This window comes from Elephantulus edwardii, unplaced genomic scaffold (genome assembly GCF_000299155.1).
Source record: "Elephantulus edwardii isolate Elephantulus edwardi_28Jun2011 unplaced genomic scaffold, EleEdw1.0 scaffold00052, whole genome shotgun sequence".
Taxonomy (NCBI): Eukaryota; Metazoa; Chordata; class Mammalia; order Macroscelidea; family Macroscelididae; genus Elephantulus; species Elephantulus edwardii.
The window spans coordinates 16,124,110-16,151,172 of NW_006399802.1; the positions used below are offsets into that span (position 1 = coordinate 16,124,110).

The following is a 27,063-nucleotide window of genomic DNA, read 5'->3' on the forward strand; positions in this document are numbered from 1 at the left end:
TTACTTAAATCGCCATCTAGAAATTTGCTTCCAAAAAAATACTGGTTAAGCACTGACTCCGCTGGGCCTTCCTTTGCTTCATTATTATAAATACTAAGGTGGCATGATTACTTCGACTTCACTAGCCTGATTTTTATTAAAGAGTATGATTTAAAAGCCAGGACTCCAGACAGCTCACCAGAAAGAAATGACAAATGGTGTTCAAAAGAATGAACATGTACATAGCCTGGCCCATAGAGAAATGAATTAAGACAGAATTTCCAATTTTTACCCATCAGACTAACAGAAGGAAAATGAAAAGCTGGCGAAGGCTCTGAGCTGGCTTCCTGGGAAGTCACAGAGTTACTGGCACATCTGCTGGCTTGTGTGGGGTTGGTGGGGGTGGGGGAAGTGCAAGCAGGTAGAATAAAGGCTTTGGGGGGGAATCTGAATGTTGCAGGATCTAAATTAAACACGCACCTACCTTTTGAAGCTATTATTCTACCTCCAGGAATTTATTCTGCAGATAGGCTTGTTCAAAGGGACAAATACAATGCACAAAGATATAGCAAAACTATTTCAGACATTTCAAGTAGTCTAAATGTCCATCAATATGTGTGCTTATTTATAAGTAGAACAGCTTGAGATTAACACACTGGACATTCTAATACTGTTTGCCTCTAAGGACAACTAGGAACTGGGGACAAAATGGTGGCAAGGAAATGCAATTTTAAGATATTTTTGTTGGAATTTACCCTGCTTTGTGTAATATCAAACCTCAGCTACACAATTTGAGAATTGCACACTCTTTTTCTTGTCTCAATGGTATCAGGCAGAACTTCTCCTCAGTGCACCTGCCAATCCTCTCTACCCAGTTTTCCCATTGGTAGGTAGGAAACAATGTGATATCCTGATTGGGCTGCTATTTCTAGTATTCTCAAACAGAAACATCATTTCTATTTCTTTTTATTTTCCCACAAAAGACCTCCAAGGTGCTTTTGTTCCTAGCTTGTTAAGACTCTCAAAGTGTCTCTATGGGTTCTGTTAATGTTCTACCATCTGATCTACCCTTTGGAATGGAACCATCTTATCTATCTTTTGGAGTGGAACACCCTTTTCCTTTGCTAAAATAGATCATATATCTCAACCCATCAACCTATGAAATATACCATTTCTTGAGGTGGACTTTGAATCTCCTTGTTCTGTTAGTGGCCACATAAACATCTAGAAACTTAATCTCAAAGACCACAAAGAACTGCTATAAGCTCATGTTAAACATCATACCAGCTACCAAAGGATGTATAATGTCACTCAATTCTCATGACAGTGAGTTATAATTAAGTTCCATTCTGAGATGAGGTAAAAAAGAAGGCAAGAAACAGGCCAAAGTTCACATGGATTGACTGTTCGCTGCCATAGAGCTGATGGGACTCATGGTAAACCCACATGCGCAAAGCTGAATTACATACACTCCAGAAGGTTTTCAAAGCTGTGACCTTTCTCGAGATCAGACCTGTTTAGGAGGTGTCTTTGGATGGGTCTGAACTTTCAGATGCTAGTTGAGCACTTAGGTGCTTGTCACATGGCTAGTAAGCAGCAAATCTGGGTTCGAGCCACGCTGGATTCCAAAGCCTACACATCTCACTCATCAGGTGGGGATAAAGCAGTACTTTGCACCGTGAATTCTGCAGTGCCCTATCTGGTGTGTCACATTAGCATTACGCCATTTTGTTCTGCAAATTTCCCCATGTTTCTCCATGGACTTAATCTGGGCATAAGTCTTTATGTGTTGTGCTACTGCATCCTTCAGTAATTATAATTTACTAGTCTGTTTCTGGACTGAGGAGTACAGAACAGTAATAGAAAACTGGGAGGGAGGTTATGCTGAAATGAAAACGGAATCATCACAGGAATTCTAACATGACTTTGCTGAGGGCACACACCAACTACTTGTAAGGATGTACTGAGCCATTTACTTTTTAATGTTATGCCTAATTTTAATTTTAAAAAATTAAAAATTTGTTGGCCTCCAATGAGCATTCAAAATGAGCCATTAAAACAAGGACAAATGTAATGAGAGAAGAAGCTGTACTTTTCCAAATGGAAGTTCTGCACTTGCCCACCTCCAGCTCCCGTGGGGCGGACGGTGGTGGTGCCTCTTAAAATGCACTCCAAGGATTCTGCCTGACCACTTAATGGGCCTAACAATCTACATTTTAATAAGCTGCCCAAGTGTTTTAGCTGCCCGATTTTGAGGGAAGTGGGCTTATTTGCAGAATTACTGACAAGTTTTTCTTTGGCCAAATGTCAAGATTATTTCACTTTTTAAGGTACACCAAGGGCTCTATAAAATGCATCACTTTTCATATGTGAAAGACCTTTAACAACAATTCACCTTTTCTCTCTTTATGGCCCTATAGAACTTGCCTCTGCATTTGTCCATTGCCTCCTACCTGAAAATGACTGAACCCAATCATCCTAGGTCTATTTAAGGTATTTTATGTGCTGGGTACTTTTTGGAAGAGTCAGGGAATTGACTCAGAGCCAAGCTTGAGAAATATTGATCCAAAGAGATCAATAGGGCTGCTCATCTTTGATGAGTTCCAATTTGAAAAGACTAGTTAAAGATGGAAAGTCAAGGGCAAAAGGAACAGGAGGCTGTAATTACTGACCTGAAAGGATGGTGCAGTATTAATAGACAAAGAAGGCAAAGCACTTGCACTGCCCTTATTCTTCTGTCTTCACTGTTACAAAGTCTCACACTCAGTGGACAGAGTAGACCAAGAAGAGAGACTGGTAAGGGAGATGTGAGGGTCAATGTATCATTTAAAGGTATCCGAGGGCTCGGCATCATTTAAAGACTTTTGGTCAACATTAAGTCCCTCAATCTGACGGCACTGTCAGTTCAGTTAGATATTCTGAGGGATCACAGAAAAACGAGTGGATGGCACAAGACCAATAAGCTCCAAAGTTTCAAAAAGTGAAAAAGCTAATCCTGTTAGTTTTGGATTGATTTCACTGGCACATCAGAGGAAATGTATTCATTTCTCAGTTCAGGTGAAGGAACAGTGAGTCAATTCAAATAAGGAGCGGTTCACTGACAATTAATCCCCAATCTCTGCTCTTCTGAAAAACAGGCCTGTTGTGGAAGAAATGCCTGCATGGAATGGGATACTGGACTATTGGTAATATAGATGATAGTAGAGGTGGGCAAAGTTATTAGATCACTGCTGTATATAAGGGGTAGACAGGGTTACGAGGTGACAGGTCGGGAATACATGGACAGAGATACTAAACCGAAGGTGGAAGAAGTTCTGGTGGAGGACTAGATCAGACAACCTGTGCTACTAGACCGCTGGTGGGAGTCATGGCAGAGCTGGGTGGCTCTGTGCTGACTGGATCTTAGCCTAGTGAACTTTTCAATATAATCTCATGCGAATATGGATAGCTAAAATCACAAATGGTGGAGTGATTAACAGCAAGGGGTAGCAGATCACAGGAACTGAGGACGCAGTCAGCTGAGTTAGAATTTTCATATTATCACTTCCATGTTATGAGTTCTATGACCACATGAAAGATGCTGGCCTAAACACTATGTGTGGGTTTCCCCATCTGTGAAATGAGAATACTCCCCATCTCACAGGACAGTCAGGAAGATCAAGTGAAGTAATGCAAGCAGAGCACTGGCAACAGGATGTGGCTCCTTGTGGCTCCACATTACTGTGAACCCATGACAACCGTCTTTTTCCCAGCACAACAGTTTTCCAACTGTTTTGAATAAGAACACAGTCGACACCCTGAATATGCTGATGATGGCGTTCAGTCTGGAATGAACGTGGTGATCAGTGTCCTGTCCAAGCTTCTTCACAGACTGGAGAGGCCCGTTTGGATACCTCTGAACAGCCAAGACATGACATAATGCTACCCGTTACCTGTGCAAACAATTTCTTGAGAATGAATATGAAAGCATTAATTTGCTGAGTAGACATTCATGGAGCTCCTGCTATGTGTCAGGAGCTGGGAAACAAAGGCGATTAGGATAAAAAAGCTTACGCGTGAATACAGGCCAGAAGATGAGATGATCAAGAGGCAGTTCTAATCCCAAGTGGTATGTGTGCAACACTGCTATATACAGAGGTACTAGGGGAACACAGAGCACAGACGTGAGCCTGATATGCAGAGGCTGGGGCATTCAGACAGTTTCTGGAAAAGCGGTGCCTGAGATGAGGCTCAAGAGAGCAAGTCTTCAAGGAGTGGGAGTGACAGCATTCTAGCCAGAGGCACAGGACTTGCAAAGGGACCGGTGTGAATATTATCAGGATGCAGCATATGCCTACAATTACAGAGAGTTTGATATTGTAGGTATTTAAAGAGGAGGATGAGAAACAAGGGGAGATATATGCTATAGTGCAATAGGGCAAAGATCATAGGGCAATTCCCTAGGAAGGAAGTGGCACTTCATCTTACGGGTGAAGAAGAATGCTGGCAGGTGTCAAGCATCAGGATGACACAATCAGGTGGTGTTTCAGAAAGTTCACTGCAGCGACTGTGAGAAGAATGGGCTTGTCAGTACAGTCTCACATCAAGGAAATCAGTAAGGACACTTCTCGGCCGGAGACAAGATACTCTCATCAGATCAGTGTTGGCAAGCAGACAGGACAGGCTAATACTAAAGAGACAGAGTTGAACAGACATAGGAATTGCCTGGACAAGAGCAGCAAAGAGGAGAAGAGTTGTGAACAATGTGTAAATTCTTACCTGGGGTTAGAGAAGAGAGAATTCATATGGAATAAAAGTTTCTTTTGGAAAAGGATGATCACTTCATTTCCATAGAGTATGATATTGACATGGGGTATTCAAGCTGAAATGTTAATGTAAACACTAATGGTCGAAATCTGGGGCAGAAATAGTGGTGTACACGTCAACAGCAACATAAAATCATGACAGGAAAAAACTAAAATAGAGTGTGTGAAGACAAGCAGGGGACAGAGGAAGGACCCTTGGACAACACCAATATTTATTAAGAAAACAGAAGGGGCAATTGTTTTGAAGACCAAAGAAAAAGTCACAAGGTTAGAAAATGAAATATATAGCACAGAGAAGTAAAGAGAAGAACAGAACAGAAAGCCCTAAGTATGTGATCATCACTGTCAAATGCAGTAAAAAGAGGTTCATTAAGTAAAGGAATAAAAAACTTACTATTCATTTGTGTATCAGGAGGTCTTAAGTACCGAGAAAAGTTCTTGGTTGAAGACAACAGAATCCACTCAGGTCACTTTAAGGAGAAAATTATTTATTAGCGGGTCTTGGATAGTGTATACAAACTCTGGAAGGTCAACAGATATAGCCATGGATGTCTTTCAGCCAGGAACAGCAGCAGAGGCCAGGACCAACTCCTCTGTCACTTCACTCTGCTCAGAAACTGTGACCCGGCACCAGGACCTGCACCAGAGCTACCTTAAATGAACCAAATGCCCTAGCCATCAGGCCCGCAAGAAGAGGCCCTTTCCCCAAGGAAAGCCTCATCCTAAAATCATCCTTAGTTCCTAAGAAAATGCTCACCTTCAGACGTCAGAAAGTCAACTCTCGCATTACCTGGATCATGCACAAATGGTATTCCAGGACAGTAACAAGTGTCAATGAAATGAAGATGGAGTCAAAAAAGCAAGAATAATCTTTATTCCTTAGAAACACATTTGTAAAATTAGAAGTAAGATTAGAAGATTCAGAACACATTTACTTGTATGCAGCATTTACACGGAGGATCAAGATATATGCTAAAATGGAACACACTTGTAAACAAATATTTCTTAGGAAGAGTTTATAAATGATAGACTCCACCACGCTAGGTGCACAGTGATACGCTTCTTCTTAATAGACTTTTTGTGGAAAAACAAAAAAAACCCATTCTATTTTAGCAATGAAATACCTCAAAGAATATCAATATATTTTTTTAAGACCTAATTAACATGGACTGAATAATAATGCCATCCATAAAAGTGGCACAAGAACAAATGGATTTCATGAAAAGCTAATGGAAAATATTTCAGACGTATCTGTTAAGAGGAAAAAAAGTTGAACTCACGGCTTGAAATGGGGAAAATAAATATTTTTGGTAAAGCTCTAGTCTAAAATGCAACATATTGATTTCGGGTTCTACAAAGACGACTTGGGTCATGTCTCTCCTGCCGTTCTACAGAACGCTTTGGCACAACTTGAGTAAAAACCTATCTACTTTGAATCATAAACACATCTGGGATTATATGTTGCTTTCTAATAGAGTAAAAAAATTCTACACATTCTGACAGTGTGTATTCACAAGCATGTTCTCTAAAATCATGCAATATAGCAGCACCAATTATTAAGACATTTCAAAAATTATTGTCGAACCGGAGCAGCAAATTCTATCAACAAATGCTATGCAGTTTTTGATTATGCAATCATTAAAAGGGAAAGTGGCTAACCGGCTCTGAGACAGGAAATTAAAAGTCCCCTTATATTTAAATAACAATCTAGTAAGTTCTAGATCTTATTTAGTGTCTCGGCAGTAATCTGCTCTCAGAGACATGGATAATGTAGCTTCCTTATGAGAAACTGAGATAGAATGTTATATACTTATCCTAAGGAGATTTGAAAAAATATATAATTATAAAATTTTGAGTCAGAAAGGGGCTGTCAGATCATTCAGTCCATCCATTCATTTTATTTATTTTTTTAAAATATTATTTGTGTGTGTACCATCAAATCGGATCTGACTGGTACAGGAGGAGACTGTCCCTCCTTCTCCAGCAGAGCATCTGGTGGATTTGAACTGCGCCCCTCTGGGATTGCAGTGCAGCTTCTTGCCACTAGGCATCCATTCATTTTAAATGGGAGAAAATTATTTTAGCCTAACAAAGAGGAAATGAGTTGACCAAGATCGCACAATGGTAGAGACTGGACCCCAAAAATCTTGATCCTCAAGATACACTACACTGTCTTCCTGAACTTCTATGGTTTTATCTGGTCCCATTAATTAAATAACAAAGAAAATATCAGATACATAGCAAGACAATAAACACACACTGCCACTGCAATTTTTAAATCAGAATATTAAAATGATTCCTGAGCCTTTCACTACCTTCATTGTATTGAGAATTCAGTCAGCATTAAATTATGACAAGCTATTAATGTTATTTTCAAATATTTACACAGACACCGAAGACAACTTTCAGACCCTTTTACAAACACATCCACGTGATGCCAAGACACACGTCATGGAATGGAATGGAACTATGATGGTGAATGGACTGAGATGCTGCAGCTCTCAAAGGACAGTCATGAGTTTATCTTGGTACTTCACACTCTGCGCTCCTCCTAAATTCTTCTGGTTCTGGTTGTGGACATAATCAAGCTGGCTGCCATCTCCACTGGCTGCTGCTTTCCAGTGCAACCTGTCATCTTGAAAAGATGGCCTGTTTTGTTTACAGAGTGAATGGTTAGTGCGGGAATGGAAGAAAATCCAGAAACGTGAAACAACATGGGCACCAAGGAAAGAAGCAGGGCAAGAAAACCACAAGCAACGTGAATGGTGATGACGTCAAAATGGAAATGAATGGATTTTTCTACTTTGGCAGTTTAAAAATTCATAGGTAGATAATTTATCAATCTTCACGTGTAGAGAAACTGTCTATATGTATCTCTATATACAAACTGTGTCATCCTTTCTCAAAAAGTATCTTAAGGTTAGTCTAGGGAAAGCTGGGTGACAGCTTAAAAGGTTTCTTTATTACAGGACTTCTTTATGCTAAAATGCACTGTGAATACCCATGGAACATTTGTTTAAAGTGCTGAAAGCTCTCTTTCAGGATGTGCTTTTCAAACTTCCAAATGGGAACTAGCTGCAGTCTAGTTTCATGGTGACCCCGCTACTGTCAGAGTAAAACTGTGCTCTACAGGGCTTTTAATGGCAACTTTTTAAAAAGGAGATTACCAGCACCAGGTTTTTCTTCCACGGCACCTTTGCTTGGACCAGAGCTGACAATCTTCAATTATCAGCTGCATTGAAAGTCTGCATTGCCAAAGGCCTCTCTTCAAGATTGGAGAGCTTACTAGGATACAAAATGCTAGGCTCTACCACCAGATATTCTGCGCTCCTAGTCTGAAATGGGTTAAGAATTTATACTTCTAACAAACTCCCCAAGTGATAGAGATGCTTCTGGTCAGCAGAGCCCCTGGAAAGGGCCACTGTTCTGAGGGGCTTTTCTCAGAATCCCCTTGTGAAAGCTGGGTGATGCAGTCCCCAGAAGGAAGCTGATGTGAGAGTACAGGGTACTGTTTATTTGTCACTACAAATGAAATATTTTTTTGCAAACACCATGTGAATAAAAGAATCATTCCTATCTATGCATTTCCTCCACTTCTCATATCTACCAATAAACTGCCTTCAAAATACAGAAACATTTAGAGTTATTACTCCATCAATCTCACTTGCTTTAAAAAGCTACATGGAGATCAAGTATAATACCCTCAGAGTTGGTAAGAACTATCAAAAGCTACTTTCTCTCCTTTGCCTTGTTTTCCATGTACCTCTTTTCACAACTCCATTTAGCAACCTTACCAAGTAATAATGTAAATGGAACTCAGCAATTATGTTCCTGCAAGTTTCCATACATGAGCATTCATTAAGACTGGTCTTAAAAAAATCACACTTTTAAAGGAATATCTATATTCAAAACACTGGCATTTGAAACCCTTCAAACCCAGTCATACACACAGTATGACAGATGCTAGTTTACTTCCAAAGGAGTGTAGTTAGGCTAGGGTAGGGGTAGGCAAACTACAGATGATGGGTCAGATTCCACTCACTGCCTGTTTTTGTAAATATGCATTATTGCAACACAGCCGTGAGCATTCATTTAAGCACTCTCAATGGCTGTTTTTAAGTTACAACCACAGAATAGAGTAGTTGCAACAGTGACCAACTGACCCTCAAAGCACAAAACACTATCTAGTCTAGCACCTATCTGTCAACCCTTGGGTTATGGGGGAAAAAACCTACCACCAGGGAAAGGAAACTCCCATCCACTCAAACCCCAAAACTATTGCCATCGAATCAATCTAACTCATAGCAATCCTACAGGACAGAGTAACACTGCTCCAAAGGGTTTTCAAGGTTTTAGATCTTTATGAAAGCAGATTGCCATATCTTTCTTCCAAGGAGTAGCTGGTGGGAACCACTGACCTTTTATCAGCAGAGAACTTACAACCACTGTGTTACTAAGGTTCCTTCTTAAATCCCTATGCTGGGGGGATTAGGGAGGTGGTGGAGGAAAGAGTTTAAAAAATACCCCGACCACCACAATAAAAATACCCTAAATTTTAAGTAAACAAATTTGAAAGACATGAAATTATTAGAGATTTGAAGTCCCACTTCTAATTCAGAAATCAGAAAGTCCAAAGTTGGAATTATTTTAAAAATTCAGTTCATTTGAACATCACAAAAGATAACCTGAGTAAATAAGAATCAAACTAGCTTCTTTTCCTCTGCAAATTATGAATCTGTACCATGACAATGCCACTGTCAAGACCGGTCTCCAATGCTGCATTTAAACTTCCCAGAGAAGCAGAAAGTTCAAGAGCACAGAGCTTTGGGCTTCAGCACTACTTACCTTACATTTGGAGAGTGAGGGTGCCACCGAGATTGGCTGGGATGAATATTTGGGTGATATGGAGGCTGCAAAGGAAATATTAGATGTGATTACTCACTCAGCTGCCTTTTTATTTCAACCGCATTTGTTTACCCTTACTTTTATGAGCATTCATCTGAAGGACTAAGAGGGTTGAGAGTAGAAAACTAATGCTACCCCCTGGCTGCTGGGTTGGATACATCCCAGGACAGTCATGGGAGCTGGGACTAGGAGCCCCATCAGCGAGGCAGCCCTTCTTAGGAAGGGGCAGGGACTGAAAGCGCGTGCTTTGAAAGGGGCTGTCAAGCATGCCCAGAGCAGGCAGTAACCACTGCTTCCAAACAGACAGATGGGAAGATTCAGAAAGACAGGGAGACTGATAGGATTTTTTTTACCCCTTCAGAAACATTTTTTGTCATTGCTGAAAATGAATGACAGCTGTGATTAACAGTTACACCTCCACTCAGACAAAGACAGGACAGGGACACTCACGTGAGTAGGAGGTAAATTTTTGGTCCTCCCATGTGTATGCAATAAAAAGAATTTTTTACTATGATCTAAAACAAAATACGCACACACAAAAAATGTGTACAGAGTACTTATCCTGGAGAAACAGAAGGAAGGAAAGGAAAGAGGGAGTGAGAAGGAAAGGAAAGGATAAAGGAAGGAACTGGTTCCTTTTCAGATGAGAAAAGCAGATCCAGACCTGTGACTCTCACAAAAACTTCAGTGTTTGACGTCAAGAAGGGCTGGACTAGGTGGCAGGTTGCTTATCCACTTCTGGCCTGCAGAGGGCAGCAGTCCCAGACATCACCAAAACCCATGGAGACTGGCAAGATTAAACTTTCTAAGGGTCTTTTAGGCCCCTCTGACATTTAAGTAAAGAGCCCTGGGGGTACAATGCTTTCCTGCTGAGCTGCTAGCCAAAAGGATGGCATTTTAAATCTACCAACTGCTGTGAGAAAAATATGGGCAGTTTCCTTCTCTAAAGACAGTTCTGGACACCTGATGGAGTGTAGGCATGAATCCAGACCATGCTGACAACAGGTTTTGGTTTGGGCATTTAAGAGCTTCAGTGGTGTAGTGGTTAAACACTTGGCTGCTAACCCAATGGTTGGAGGTTTGAACACACCACTCCTTCGCCTCGGAGGAGAAAGCTTTAGCCATCAGCTTCAGACAAGGTTGTTGTTTTGTACTGCTGAGAACCAACACACCACTGACTCCAGCAGCAGGTTCTCAGAGGCAGGTGACTGCCCATCTTTCTCCCGTGGAGCTGCTAGTGAATTTGAACCACATGCCTTCAGGCTGCCAGCTCTGCTCCTGACCACTAGGCCTTGGAAATTCTATAGGTTCACCGAGTCAGAAGCCACAGCAAAGGGCTTGGTTTGGTTTTGTTTTCACATTTAAGTCACTACAGCCCTGCAAATATTACTTTCTAAAACTCCTTCCTTCTTCTCTCCTCCCTTCCTGTTATGGTTAAAAAGTTGGAAAAAACAAACAAACCCCCAAAGATCCCAATAAAATAAAATGCCCCCTCCCAAAAACAAACAAACAAACAAACAAAAAAAGCTGAAGTTGCTCTCTGTTATAGAATCCACTCCCACAAAGAAGAGTAAACACCCTTGGATCAACTTCATTCTGTGTGTAGTAGGCTGTACAGGACAGAGAACTGTCCAGGGGCTTCCAAGTCTATAATCTTCACAGAAGCCTCTCCAGGGAAGTGGTTACTAAGTTGTAACCACTGACCTACTGGTTAGCAGTTAGTAGTGCTCAAACACTGTTATCACCTTGGCTGGGGAGCAGAGGGACGCTGTCCTTCCCAATGGTGCTACCATCAAGCTAAGTCTCCAACTACCACAGGGCATACCACAGGAAAAGGGAAATCTGGAGGAAACATCTCAACAGCAGAATTTAAGAGCTAAACTAGGGTTCAGACTTTCCCTGATGCCATTTCTTTACATCTCTCTCTTTTAGAAGATACACACAGAGAAGTTTAGGCAGTCTGCTCAAAGTCAAACTTACTGTGTTTTGGTCACAAAGCCATGTCCAAAATGTAATTTCATCGATTGGGAACTGACATCGTCAATAAATGAGAATGACTAACCTAGAACTAAGGTCTCTATTCTAACGTCTATCTTCAAACACAACCAAATCAGATTTACTGGAGGTGTTAGGTAACTTACCCATAAAGGACATTCCAGAACTTTCCCTAGTGTTTCAAAATCCTAAAGCCTATTGTTGTGTGTCATTGAGTTGATTCCAACTCAAAAAAACTTAGAAAGCTGTCAGGGAGAATTGTATTGTTAATGCCAGATGGTTCTCAACCAGTTCCTCTGGAGGAACTGGAACTGTACGTGACATGTTGCAAATGACTGGAAGGTTATCTTTAATTAAAAGGCAGAGAACAGGGAAACAAAAAGTCTTGTAATTCCAGGGACAGTACCAAATGGCGGGAAATTGTCTCTCTAGAAAACGCTCACAGTATTCCCAATGAGAACACAGCATCCACCCTTTGCTAACCTTGTCATGCAGGATAAATGCTGAAGCATCATTATCCTGAAAACCCTCTGTCGTACACAGAAGCCTATCAGGTCAGGTCTCAGGACAGTTTATCTCAGTCAACTGACTCTCAATCCTTGATAGCAACACAGAACCTCCACAATTGGCAAGGTGCAAAGAGTAGTGGTTGGCAAAGATGTTAAGAACAATATCTAGGTAATGGTGTTGTGTGGATCTGATTTCAACAAATATCCTCAGTGTCTACTCTACAGGGAATGAGCAGTGAGAACACAACCCTGAGGCTGGTGAGGTCAGAACAGTGCAGAATGGGGTTACTTTGCTTCACTGATTTTTATTTCTTTCTCTCTGTCAAGTTGCAACGGTCCATCAACAACCCTTTCCTCTCCCACAACATTCCCAGTCATTAAACTTGAAAATCTCTCAACAAAAAACCAATCCATTAATGAATAAGAAGATTCAAGAATGTAGAGAACACAAAGTAAGTGGGAGATCTAAGATTTCCTCAAGCATGCTTGAATTCTTTTTTTAGGATTTACACTCCAAAGTAATTTCCAAGTTGTGCAGACACACTGAGAAGGTGATGTATTGAAGTCAACAGCACAAAATATCAGCAATCTGGAAACCCCATAAAGATAATCTATGCTGGGATTCTATGCCCATTTACAGCAATATAAGATCAAGAAAGGTGTAATTCGAAGACAACTCCAAAGTGCCTCGTCTTTTATGAACTTGATTACTGTGACATTCAAAACCAGACTAGAAACAGGGCACAGAATCCAGGAGAACAGTGTCCGTCAGGCATTCAGATCCACCTCGTATAAGAGTTGGCCCCAACGTGGAAGGTGCCTGCTGAGGACGCTGCATGAGTAGTGCCTGCCTGGAAAGGTGGGTCCACGAAGCCCAGCATTTTCCAGCCTGTTCATTACAATCACCTGACTATAGCCACTGCCCTAGAGTCCATTCCAACTCATAGCAATGCTCTATCTGGTTGCCAAGGCTATAAATCTTTATGCAACAAAGAATGTTCCTATTTCTCCCTCAGAATGGCTAGTAGATCATGCATGAAACTGACCAGCAACATGCCACCAGGCCACCAGAGAGCCTTACAACCACTTTATCCAAGTGCCATCAAGTTGAGTCTGACTTACAGTGCTACTCTATTTGGTTTCTGAGGTGGTAAATCTTTATGGGGAAGACTGTCATCTTTCTCCCAGAGAGTGGGTGGTGGATTTGAACCAGCAACCTTTCTGTAAGCAGCTGGATATGCTGTACACTATGACCTAGTGCTCCTCAGAACCGCCCTAGGGGTTTTGACACTGCATTGAGGCTCAATTCCACTCCTCTGATCCATTCCTCTGATCCAAACTCTCTGGAGTAAGGCCTTAGCAATGACTTTTTTTTTTTAAAAAAAGATTTTCAGGTGGTTTTAACAGGCACTACATTTGAAAGTCTCATGAGGAGTCTTGGTGGTGTGCTGTATTTTGCCCTGCTAACCAGTAAGTCAATAATTTGAATATACCAGCTGCTCAAAGGTGAAAGATAGGCTGTGTCCTCCTATAAAGATTTACATTCTCAGAAACTTGACGGAGGGTGGCGAGGAGTTGGAATCAACTCCATCACAGTGGCTTTCTGGGTTTGGTTCAGGGTTGAAAACCACTGGTAACCTCTAACTGAGAGGATCAGGTGGCACTGGAGGAGACCTGGCTTCTGAGCTGGTCTCTGAGGATCTTTAAATGTACAGATGGGAGGTGAAGGGATCCTGGCAGATGAGCATATGCAAACGAATGAGGAATGACATTATGGGGCAACAATTATGCAGTTCCCTGAGAGACGAACATATGGTGTGTGATGAGGCACAGTGAGAAATAATGTAGAAGAATACGTTAGAGCCAGGCTGGGGAAGGATGTGGATGGCTACAGAGAGCCCCCGCAGCTGTTTGGGAGCTAAGTGCATGATGTAAGCTAGGCTGTGGACTGTGCTTGGACCATGACCCCAGGGGCTGCTCAGTGGTGGATGGTCAGGCAGACAGGCAATCTCGGGCCTTGGGTGGTCACACCTACAGGCCTCTATCTACCGCGGGCCAATTCTGAGATACGTGAAAGGGTGCAGCATCAGCCATGAGGACAGGCAGGCTTCTTCTGTAGGAGACAGATCTCGACTCAAACTCACAGCTGTCACTTCAGAACTGATTTACAGACCCTCCGGCAGGTTTTCAGAGGCAGTAAATCACATGGGAGGAGACTGCCCTTCTTTCTCCTGTGAAGCAGCTGGTAGATTGTAACTGCCTACATTTGAGTTAGCAGCACAACTCCTCACCCACTAGGTTACCACTGTTGTTCTGAGGTGCCGTGGAGTTGACTGTGGCTCACAGAGACCCTTCCAATAAAAGCTGTGAACCCGGTCCTATCCTGTGTCACCCTCATCACATCTTACATACCTGAGCCCACTGTTACAGTCACTGTGTCAACTAGCTTGTTGAGTTTTCCTCTCTTTCTCTGACCCTCCACCTTTCCAAGCATAATATCCTTTATCGAGGACTGGCCCCATCTTTTTGTTTCCAAGACAAACAAAAATATGTCTTAGAGGAAAAGCAACCAGGGTTCTCCTTAGAGGTGAGGATGGTGAAGCTTTGTCTCAAAATATGTCTAGCCCTAAAGTGGGTTTTTTTGGTGTATGTGACTGGGGGCGGAGGGGGTGTGCTGCAGGGTCAAATAATCTGCGGGACACAGTGAACTCAGAAGGAACTGGAAAGGAGACACAAAGCCCAGGGGACACTGAGCTTCTATTAACACACTGCCACAAATGACGGAAAATGTGTTTCTAAGCATGGTTGTCAATGTAAAAGCGTGCGACAATGCATTCAGGAGGGAAACATTACAATAGATAACGGTGAAGGTTGAACAATATGATAAAAGTCATTGACGCCATTAAACTTGAGATGTGAAGAAAGTTGAATTGGCAAACACTTTGTAATATAATTTATCACCCCAATAGAATAAAAACAGGAAAAGAGAGAAAAGAAAACATGTATCTTTCTGTCAGGGCATCTCACTGGTGAGACCAGTGGGCTGTAAGGTCCAAGAAGGGAGCTGAAGGGCATAATGCTTCCCAAACCATCGGCCAAGATACCCTCTCCTGGACGCAAATCTCACCGGACTCATGTTCCCCAGCCCCAAACACACCTGGACAAAAAGCTGCCGCACCTGAGTGCCTCTAAGAGGTTGTTTCTGCTCACCCAGAAACCTGAACTTATGCCCCTGCTATGTGACATATGACAAAGTTAAGAAATGAGCGGTTTGGACAATCGAGAGGAAAGGAAGCAAGGGTCATTAAGGGCTTTCCTCTTGTTGCTTTCTCAAAAAGCTTTCTCAAAACACTCATTATTTCTTCAAAATATGAATATAAGCATAATGACTGTTCAAAGCAGCAAAATTTAAAAAACATGAAAAACTCTTATAAAACATCTCACCTGGTAATTATGGACTTCAGGATTTGTTTTAGAGCTAAAAAAAAGCAAAAAAATAAATTAACAAAATGAGAAATGGCATTATTACAGGTTTCTTTAACAGTTATAAGCTGTACCTATGTACTGCCCATTCTTAGGAAATGCCACATACTGCACCTTTTTGTTACTTTGCTTACTTTACCAGGAAGGTAAAAGAGTTTCATTCATCACTTTAGAGCCCACAAACAGAAACAGGCAGGTGATATCCCAAACTGCCTGCAAACGGCACAAAAGGGACCCTTTCAGCTGTATGAGCCAAGAGATGTTAGCTCAGACCCCACGTCTGCCCTGGCATTGGCAGGTGGTCCACAGAACCAGGAAGTGCCACTGATGCCCAGTTTTCAGTAGCTGGCGACAGAGCTGCCAGCCACTTGTGGTGAACCCATCACCACTGAACACTGTGCTGGGGACACAGAGGCCCTTCTGCTATTGACCATACTGCCGACAATGTGGTCATCGCTCTGGAATGCTCATGGCATTCAAGGCTGGGTCCTCACAACATCCCGTCTGTTATTATTTAATCCACAGTAACACTGATACAAGGTCAGTAAACGTTACCACCTCATTTTACAGATAAAAAAACAGTTGCCTCACAGAGAAATCAGGGCCACCCGGCTAGTCAACAACACTGGGCTGGACTAGAGTCTGCTTGTTCAATTCTGAAGGTGGAATTCTTTCCATGAAGCCAAGCTGATACTCCAAGAGCCTGAAAACAGGTTCAGGCCTTCTTATGCATGAGTCTATTCTGGCAGATTCTTAAATGTAACCACTCCATAGACATGTATGTGCTTATCATACATGCAAATAAGGACGAAGAAACTTGTGTAAAATGAAATGTACTTAAAATGCCAAGCAAAGTACTGGCCAGAAAACCCACAAACAAACAAGAGCACACTTGCTGGGCTATGTTGCCAGGGTGGTGTGCTCGAAATAAAAGTTCACTGCTTCTCCAACAATGAGAGGGAAACATACCCTTGTTATGAATACTGCTTGGTGACTAAAAGGTTCTGTGTTCCAGTTTTCAGAGCTGGCCAGCAGGACAGAGCTAGGCTCCGGGTCAGTGCCACCCTAGCTGGGTTTCATCAGCCAGGCTAAGTGCTCCGTGAGGCACCGCTTTCCCGGCAGCACCTCTGCATCCCAGAGCACAATTTCCTCCCTGGCTCCCAGCAACCCCACTAAACCTGGGAGCCCACAGGCTGCGAAGAGCAATTGAATGGCTGAGAACAGTGGTTATTAGCTCATTCGTTCCTAAAGGGTATATTTACTGGGGCTTTTTATTGCTGGAGATTTGTTTTTTAGTTTGTTTTGATTCTCAATCTATATAATCGCCACTAGAAGCTAAGAGGAAAATGGAATTTTATTAGGGGAAAGCAAACAAACAAAAAATAAAGCACCACCTTAGAGAAGGAAATGAAGACAAATTCTAAGTGCTATGACTTACAAACCACTGGGAATATAAAAGCACACAATCTTGAGAAGCTGGGGAAGGGGCAAACACTTTTAAGCCACCACCTGCTAGAAAGACATGTGAATTAGGGCAAACAGAAAACTTGCCTACATAAGAAGCCAGGGACCTTCCTCCATCCTAACAGGGCTCGGAGTGGCAGCTAGCAGTTCCCTGGGTCTCTAGAGCTCATCCCTGAACTTAAAATACAAGAGCCAGAACGTATGGCCCCAAGCAGAATGGCAATGCAAGGAACTGGGAATCAGGTAATCAAGAAGAGTTCCCGGCTGTGCAATGCAAGGAGGAGTTAAGTCGACGAACTCATTTCATCTTATGTTTTCTAGATCCTGGGGGGTCCCCAGGAGTCTGATGGCAGGAGAGCAGGCAGACCTAGGTCCCACAGTCACCTCGCTGGGGATTACTCCCCGTCCATAGCACTTCCATTTCTAACTGTCCTATATACTTGGACTTCTATGTCCAATTTCTTCTGGAGGGAAAAAAAAAATCAGAGGCTATAAAGTTTACAAAACCCAAATACTGCCCAAATTCTATGTTTTCAGGAGACCCTGAAAAGAGCAATCTGAAGATCCCACAGCTGGTTTGGAGGCTAAGACAGAATCCCTGATTCCTCAGCCACTGTTCTCGTCACCTGACTTGGACATCTGCAACCCTTCCTCGAAGTTTCGTCCACAGCCCCACACACAGCTCAGTCCTTATTTCAGAGACCACTTCCTGAGCAGCTTGTGCTGGGGACAGTCAATAGGGCTGGTGGAAATGTGTCTCCAGTGGCTGGAGCAGACTCAGAGTGATTCTCTAACAAAGCAGCTGTCTTCCTAATATAGCTAAACCCACATAAGAGAAATGGCCGAATCAGAGGGAGAAAGAAAGTTCCACAGGAGAGGCAGGGTAGTTGCTCTCATCTGAACCTAGTACTAGAAATCACCTGGGGAGTTATTTAAACACATTGATGCAAATGACCAATATAGCCATCCTGCACATTTTAATTAATAAATAAAAGGAACATCATTCGTACGAAGTGTACTAATGCATTTATTTGTTAATTATTCAGTAATACATCGAAAAAAATTGTAACATTCCAGACAACATATCAATTTTTTTTTGTGCGCAATTTTTCATGTTTAACAATTCGGACTATTTTTGCCATCGAGAGTTTTCATGGAAAAACTGTCACAAAATGTGATAATTTTCACTTCCAAACATACGACTGACGCTCCATTTCATATGGCAGTCATAAACAATTGGAAAAAAAAATGTGTTTCTAAGCATGGTCGTCAATTTGAAAGTGTGTGGCAACGTGTTAAAAATACAGGTGCCTGAGCACCAGCCCCAGGCATTCAGATTCCATTATTCTGGGCTGTAGCCTGTCAGAACTCATCAGATGACTCCAATGAACAAGCAAGACCCCAGCCCCTGTGCAGGGGTCAAAGACAGCAAACTATGGCCCAGAGGCCAAACTGAGCTCACTGACTTTTGAAAGTAAAAGTCTCTTGGAACACACATATGCAGTCGTCTATCTATGGTCTACGGCTGTTTTCATGCCACAAAAGAGCAGGGTTGTTGCAAAAGAGATCATGTAGCCCACAAAGCCTAAAATATTCCCTATCTGGCCCTATGCAGAAAAAGTATGCTAACCCCTGCACTAGGGTTTCAGTCTTGCAATAATGCTTTCCCCCTGAGGAATTTCAGCAACGAGGTTTAACGTCTTCTATATCTCTGCTGTAAAACTGTCAGGTCGCTGAACAAACCCAGCCTCTGCTACCAAGCTTTTACGGAGGAGCCTCTGCTATCAAGCCTTTACAGAGGAGCGTGGCCTTTGTTCCACCTCATCGCAGCCTGAAGCACTGCATGCTGTACACATTCCTCTCACCTTTACCACCCACTGTTAGAATAAACAAAGCACAAAGCTACTCAAACAGAGCAGCTGTGTTTTTGAGAACAAAACAAAACAAAAACTGTCCTAGAACATTCTTTGTGCATTTATTGAAAGCCAAGAGGATTGTATAGCCAGGCAGCAGAATAAGGAGGGGGGAAAAATCATCAGGTGACTCATTTTATGATTGACCGTATCAAGGGAACGCAACATCACAAACAAATAGGATAATTAGAGGGAGGAACGTACGGTACCTAGAGTTGGGGCACTTACCAGAGCTGAGCTGCTATCACGGGGTTACTTGCTTTAAAGAAAAAAGAGAAAAGAGGGCGGGGATAAAAAAAAAAAAAAGAGAAAAGAAAGTTATTACATCTAAAAGCACCACTCTAACTTTGTTTTCAATCGGTTTTGTTCTTTAGAATACACAGCTAAATATTCACCAATTCCACAATGTTCTACATGTGCAATGCAGTGACATGATTATACTGTTCACCTGATGCAAACAGTCTCGTCTTCTTTTTCTAAATTGTTAAAGTAAACCCAGCTAAATACACACCAATTCAGCAATCCCTGCCCGGGCCATGCAGTGATGCTGTTTACACTGCTCACAGTGTACACACACACTCTCACCCTCCTTTTCTGAGTTGTTCGTCCCCCATTGCAGGAACGCACTGACCACTGTCTAATCTTTCAAGTTCCTGCTGTCAATCTGATCTCATGAAGATGAGCTACACATTTCTTATTAACCATGTATACCTACTTTTTTGGTTTAAAGAAGACTTGAGTGGATATTTTCTGGGTTAAGGTTATTAAGAGTATCTCACGGAGTATCTCACGGCAATAGTTTCAGGGGTTCAACCAAGCCTTCACAACTCCATAAAATCTGGGATCCATGAAAATTTTAAACTCTGTTCGGCATACCCCCCACCTTTTAATCAGGATTGTTCTACAGAACTGCTGACCAAAATGTTCAAGAGTATCCAGGCACCATCCAATTTTAGCCTCTTGACAAAGGAGGCATTTATTCACGGAGGCAATGAGCCATGTCTTTCCTTTCCTCTTCCTATTCCTGATTCTCCTTCTTCCTCTGCTGCTCCAGGTGAATAGAGGCTAATTGTTGTTCTCATGCAATTTCAAAGACAATGACCAGGAAGAGACTTCTGAAATCTCAGAGCAGTTCCAACCTCCTGTAGGCAGAAACTGTACCTCAGCTTTTTCCTTTTCTGAAAGAAATGGCCTCTCCTCTGTGCCCCTCTCACTCAGACTCACTCAGCTGATATTCACTGAGTGTGTCCCCAGCCAGGTGCTCTGGAGGGTACACCAAGGAACCCACATTCTTGTGATAAAGAGACTGAGTGTAGGGGTGATGACAACAGACGGGAACAGAGGCTGGAACACATGTATGCGTGTAGTCAGGAAGCATGGAGTAATTACTTCTGAGCAGGGTGGGTGTCAGTGCAGAAGGCATGGGATGAAAAAGAGCTCACTTATCTATATTCCATTTTGTTTTAAAAAAGGATGTAACAGGAAAAGGTCCTTAAGAGCTTCACAGGGATGTTAGAACACGGGTGGGAAAGAAGTCAGTACAATAAAAGAGCATGGGGATCAAGAAGGGAAAGGGATGAGTAGGACAGAATCCTGGGTCTGTAAACCCCCTAATGGCAGCCTGACTTCATCAGAAGTCTTTCTGTTTGCACCTGCTCACAACTCTATGAACTAAGAGCTCGCCAGCATCTGAGGATGCTTATCTCTGGACAACCCTATCTGAAGGTTCTTCCTCACACTGGACTATTTCTGGTGAAATGATCCAGTGACACTCTCCTCTTTTACACACACAGACTCACACACATACACATGCACTCTCTCTCTCACACACACTCATCCCCAAAGTAATACAGCTCTCCCAACAGAGTTCTCCTTCTTCCTCTAGCATTCTCAGTTCCTACCACTTCTCTGTCTCAGATTTCAGCTCATCTCTAGATAGGTTCCTATCCCACTCGCCTTTCTTTAAGGTGGAGCACATTCTGGGCTCTGGTCATTTTCCATCCACTACAGTAGACAAATGGCTTTAGAGAATTTCTGGCCACCATATCGCTGTATTCTTGGTTCTCAAGGGAAGAAAATAGTGGGAAGCACAAGGTTAATGACTCCAGAAATGAGGCCTATGTATGTAATGGTGCTAGGTCCCAAGGAGGTCCACTAACTGCTGAGCCATTCAAACCAAAGGGATGGAACGGCCAGCATGATGAAAAGGTAAGGAAGGAGAGAGCAAGGTGGGTTTAGAGCACAGGGGCCCTGTCCTTCAATGAGTTCACAAAAAAGGGGAAACGATTTAGTCCTAAACTGGGAGTTCAGACTGAAGAAGTGATTAAGTATAGAGAAGGGAGAGGTAAAAGATGGGACTTGCAGGCAAGATTTACAAAGAAGTGAGCTGAGCACAGCTTGCTTATTTACTCAATGGGGGAGCATGCATTAGGTGCCAGGGTTCATACCAGGAACAAAGACATAATGGAAAACAACAAAGACTTAACAGCAAAGCTTAAGGGAGTGGGAAGTAGCACCCTGAGCCCTGGCTACCTACTAGGAAGAGTACAGAGTGGACTGATCCTGGGGAGCTGAGCCAGGATTTGCACTCTCTCTAGTGGTCTAGTGGCAAAAAGCTGCCCTGCAATTTCAAAGGCATGTGGTTCGAGGTCACCAGCTGCTCTACAAGAGAAGGATGAACAATCTCCTCCTGTACAATTATGCCCCCTGAAAACCTGCTGCAGGATCAGCTATGGGCCAGTTCCAACTCTACCATACACAGCCTCTACTCTTACAGGGTCAGTATAATGGGTTCTCCATGCCTGATGATGTTATTTGGAACTGGAAAATGGGAGAAAAATGACTGTTTTTCCCCTTAAGATAAAGTATTGTCCTCTGCAGGCATGATACTCCTGGGGTCCCAGGGCCTGGTCCCAGACTTAGAAGAAGCAAAGAGGCAGAAGGTAGGAAAGATGGGAATGGGGAGAAGCAAATAACCACATCCCACTGAGAAGGGCTAATGAGCAGGAGAGCAGAAGAGGCCTGTTTTGTACAGCGGGGCCCTGAACTGCCGTAAAGCTCTCTAAGCATCTTCTCAAACGGCTTCACCACGCTCCCAGGGCTCAACTCAATCACACTGTGAAATTCGAAGGCAGAAGGAAAAGCATACAACCTTTAAAAGTAGAATGTCTCCGGGATGGATAGCGTTTACTGGGCTTCCTTTCAAAGGTGCTGGTTCTTCGTAATCTGGCCCCATGTGTAGCTTGATACTCTGTCCGCCCACTGGAAAGCAAACGTTATATTTTGTTACCCATTTCAGAATATCATCCGTACATTACACATACTCAGAAGGAAACTTTTCTTTTCAAGAGCTCCAGCGTCAATTCCAATTTGTCCCAACTCATTTGCTAAACGTAAACACTAAATTTAAGGGAGTTCTGGTGGCTTAACGAAAAGAAGCTGAGCTGCAATCCCAAAGGCACCCAGTCTGAGGCTACCAGCTGCTCTGAAGGAGGATGGGCAATCTCCTCCCATGTGATTTACTGCCTCAGAAAACCTGCTGGAGAATCAGTTATGAGCTGGTTCCAACTCTACAGTAGAGAACAACAGCATACACTAAATTTAGTTATTTTTACACTAAGATTTACCAAATCTAGGCTTGGATAGAAACAAAACACCCCTGAGGGGCACCAATGATTAAGCACTAGACTACTAACAGAAAGGTTGCCAGTTCAAACCCATCCAGAGGAGCCTGAGAAATAATCAGCTTTGAAAAAAAAACAAAAATGTGAAAATCCCATGGTATACCATCTTTTGTATACAATTTGACAGAAACTAACAACAACAACAAAGTTGGGTGTTTGTTCTTTTTTTAAAGAAAAAACAAAACACAAAAAGTATTTTTACCAAAGGCATAAATTTGCAAACTCAGTACCAGCCACTTGGCTGCACAACTCAAGCAGTTAGAGTACCTGGAACATTTGACTCAGAGAGCACTGATTAACACATAAACTAAGCCTTCATGACAGATGACACATACACCATAACTCACCCTTTCAAAGGCTGTTATCAATGACCACAGAACTAAACCTTGGCTTTCTTTGCTATGTCAAGGGAAAGATTTCTCATTCACCAAGGCATTCTGGATTTTAACAACACGTCACCCAGGTGCAGCCCCCAGCCATGCCATGCTGTTTTTGTTTCTTTCACCCACCCCACTGTTGTACCCCAGCCACTCTCGGTTTACAATTTATCAGAGGAAAAGAGCCATCTGTCACCAGCACTGAGTCCTAAGTGCCTTCAAGAGGCATCCTTGCCTCCAGCCTCCTCTTCCTGCTTACAAGGCTCCTCGAAGAGCAGCAGGGAGCTTGGTCTTGGCCAAATCCTCAGGGAGTTTCCTCCCGGGGGTGGGGTGGGGGGGGGGAAGCCAGCCGTGGCAACGGTCGGCCCGACAGCCTTCCTGCTTCACTCCATCTCGGGCAGACATCAGCCTCCTATGAAGCATCTCTGCTAACCTTTGCAGTTCTGACATTTCCCATCTGCCACAGAACTCTGTGATTCAATGCTTTCTCAAAAAGGATGTGGGGTTTTGTAGGTCCCCCCCACAATTTCTCCTTTGAACACTTAAAAATATATTCAAACAAAATGTATTCTTTAAACAGCAGAAGTGCACAACCATGTCCTTACACAGTAGATAAATTAGAAAGGAACAAACCTCTTGGCATTTTAAACCGGGTTCAGGGATGTGCCATGTGTGGGCAGAGGTTATGAAATCATGTCAAGTGTTAGATCTTGTACCAGCGAGTCTCAGACCTGTAAATGCGCCTCAGAAAAATCAATTCCAGCACATTAAAAATGCCCATTCCAAGGCCTTACACACACACACACACACACACACACACACACACACTGATTCTGATTACAAAGGTCTCAAAGTCGTAAGCCTTCGTTTTTAACAAATGCCAGAGTGTTCTTATGTATGTTCTTACAGAGGAAGAAACAGTCCTAAACCACCATGCATAACACACAATCCTGTTATCAGAAGCAGCTCTCCAGATCTTCAAGGTCTTCCCAGATTCAAACACTGACTCAGCCCATTCTAGATCCCAAAAGCATATTGACACCTGCTCTCATTCTGAACCATGACCAAAATCCTTGACACGGGTACATGAAAGACAGCACAGCAGTGGTTAGAAACAGGAGAGCGAGACTGCACCAGCTCAAAGTTCACCTCCACCACTTGCTGGCTGTGTGTGACTGTCGGCAGGTTATGTAACTCCTCTAGCCCCAGTTTCCTTATCTGTGAAATAATGATAAGCAGAGTGTCTACCTTTTTAAAAGGCTGCTTTGAGCATTAGGGGCTAGTATGAGATTTTCTGGCACAGCACAGTTTAACAGACTTTCTACAATGACGCTATGTTCTGTACCTGCCCAGTACGGCAGCCACTAGCCTTCAGGTGGCTACTGAGAACCTGAAATGTGGCAAATGACACTAAAGAATAAGATCCTAAAAAGAATTTCACTTCAATGAATATACATTTAAATAGCCATATGTGACTACTGTTAGCCATATGTGACTAATACATCACCCTGTTAGGCAGCGTGGTAAGCTGCCAGCTGCTGTCAAGAGGGTACCTGAGTTGTGGCAACATCATACACAACAGAACAAAACACTAGCAATGCCACACCATCCTCAGGACTGTCGGAATCCACAACTGGTAGACAACCAGGCCTTCGTGTCTAGTCTAGCTTAGCAAGTTCCCCTAAAACCTGTCCAGAATCACTAGCAACACCCAGACTGCTACTGACCAATGGAGGACACGTGTGTCTCAGAGGCAATGGCTGGAAATCAAACCCAGGTCTCCCATAGGGAACTCCTCCACTGAACTACCAGTGACCTCGCTTACTGGACAGTTTGTTGTTGTTGTTAGGTGCTATCAAGTTGTGAGCCTAGGCACAAGTAAACGGAACTCTGCCTGATCCTGTGCTCTCTTCAAAATCTCCGCAGCGCTAATTAAGCCCACTGTTGCGGTCACTGTGTCAACCCATCTGGTTAAGGGTCTTCCTCTCTTTCACTGACTCTCTGCCTCTCTAAGCAGCGTGTCCTTCCCCAGGGACTGACCCCTCCTGGGAACCCTCCCCAAGTATGTGAGACAAAGTCCCACCATCTTTGCTTCTAAGCAGCAGTCTGCTTTTACTTCTTCCAAAAGAAACTGTTTGTCCTTTTGGCAGTTCACAGTATAGTCAATATTCTTCGTTTGAAGGCATCAATTCTTCTTTAGGTTTTCCTTATCCACTGTTCGCTTTTAGATGCATATAAAGCAACTGGAAATACCATGATTTGGGTCAGATGGATGCCATAATTTTAACTACATGTTGGCTATTACGAATTTTATTTTTATCAGCTTCATTTTATCGATGAAAACACGAAAGCTAAATGACCTAATGGTCCGATTTCATGAATGGAGTATCCGTACTTACATTAAACGCAAACTCAAAGCTCCTTTCACACAAAAGCATCACTGTTTCCCTTTTCTGAAACCAGCGTGCCATCTATGCTATGGAAGAGTTCCGTACCTGAATCTGAAGCGAGATCCCAGCCTGATGAAATCCGACCTCGTTGATTTGCTGTTTCTCGGGGTCCGCAGCCTGAAGAAGGCGTGATGTTCAACTGCACACTTCCAGAGGTGCTTGCACGTCCTGGCGCTGTCTAACCGGAACACAAAGGTGTGCTCCTGCTCACGCCCCTTAAAGACAAAGTGCAGGAGAGTCAGTTGAGTGTTTGCAACAACAAAGGGGGCTCACAAGCGAAAGGGAGAACTGAGAACAAGACCTACCTGATCGTCATCCTCAACCACCACAATTGTCAATTTGCTCTTTTTTAAGTCCATTTTGGTAATTTTAGGCCTGGTCAGAGAAAAACCCATTTTAAAAGGTACTTCCTGCAGTAAAACTACCTACATATCTACCAGCAGTTTCTTTGCTACTTTATAATCTTAGATTCATTTAAAGGGAAAAAAATCATTCATTCAATTAAATGTGATTATCTGGAAGTTTCTTGGAAACTGTCATACACCCACAAATACAATAATAGCATGATGTTTGGTTTTTTTAAATAAATTTGGGTGTTGCAAATACCTCTCAATTACCATCCATCACATATAATTCCACCACAAGATAGGAAAAGACATTTTTAATATTAGACAAAACTAAATTACCAAAAGAATAAGCCTATTTTGTTAGCTCCTTCAAAGATTAATATGCCTGTCGGAGTCAGTCCAAGAGAATATTCACAGCCATCTCTTCCCTACAAACAAACGAAGTGACAATCGGTAGAGGGTTCTAACAGGTCGTCACAGAGCAGAATGCAAAACAGTATCCTCACCACATTACTTTGTTTGCATATTGTTTACATGTTTTCAGTAACTCAAAACACAAGGACTTAAATATGCACACAGTTCTTACCCTGACAACGTGCATGTCTACCCCATACATTTCCAGCCACTTCGCCTTATTCAGATATGAGAGTTCCGCCTGGGCAGGGCTCTTTCCCCTTAGAAAAACCAATGGAACACAATGTAAACTGCAACCCAGACACCCACACAATTAGAAAGGGCACAGCAGCACTATGGGATCTATGCAGCAATTAAAGGGGGGAGGTATGCTATCTTATGTTAAAAGTGAAAGATCTCCAAGAATGTGTTGTTTCTTTAATAGAAACATCATGACATGCTGCTTACAGTAAGATCACTGAACAAAATAAAACACGTGTTTTGGTGTGGATGCATTTGAGTAAAGCAGAATAAAATGCTAGAAAATATAAAGCAGACTCTTAACAGGGCATCATCCAGGGAAGTGTGTGTGTGTGTGTGTGTGTGTGTGTGTGTGTGTGTAGTGCAATGATTCTACATCTACTCTCCATATTGTTTCAAGAGAAGGAAAAATAGGATGCACTAATCTAGCCAGATTTCTTTTACAAAAAAATGTAAGATCCCAAGAGTTACTCAGAATGACTTGAGTGACAAAGGACTC

At 42.7% G+C, this 27,063-nt stretch overlaps 1 protein-coding gene across 1 annotated transcript in view; it reads right to left on the bottom strand.

The window, feature by feature from the left end:
• The window catches only part of EPB41L4B (erythrocyte membrane protein band 4.1 like 4B), a 195,495-nt gene that overhangs the window by 80,057 nt on the left and 88,375 nt on the right, over nt 1-27,063 (bottom strand). Inside the window, exons 10-17 of the mRNA XM_006886987.1 lie at nt 26,497-26,584; nt 26,250-26,338; nt 25,869-25,938; nt 25,609-25,778; nt 22,205-22,314; nt 19,282-19,312; nt 15,638-15,671; nt 9,630-9,694 (exon numbers count right to left, since the gene is read on the bottom strand). Coding sequence (XP_006887049.1) covers nt 9,630-9,694; nt 15,638-15,671; nt 19,282-19,312; nt 22,205-22,314; nt 25,609-25,778; nt 25,869-25,938; nt 26,250-26,338; nt 26,497-26,584 — 657 coding nt within the window. The remainder of the gene's footprint in view (nt 1-9,629; nt 9,695-15,637; nt 15,672-19,281; nt 19,313-22,204; nt 22,315-25,608; nt 25,779-25,868; nt 25,939-26,249; nt 26,339-26,496; nt 26,585-27,063) is intronic.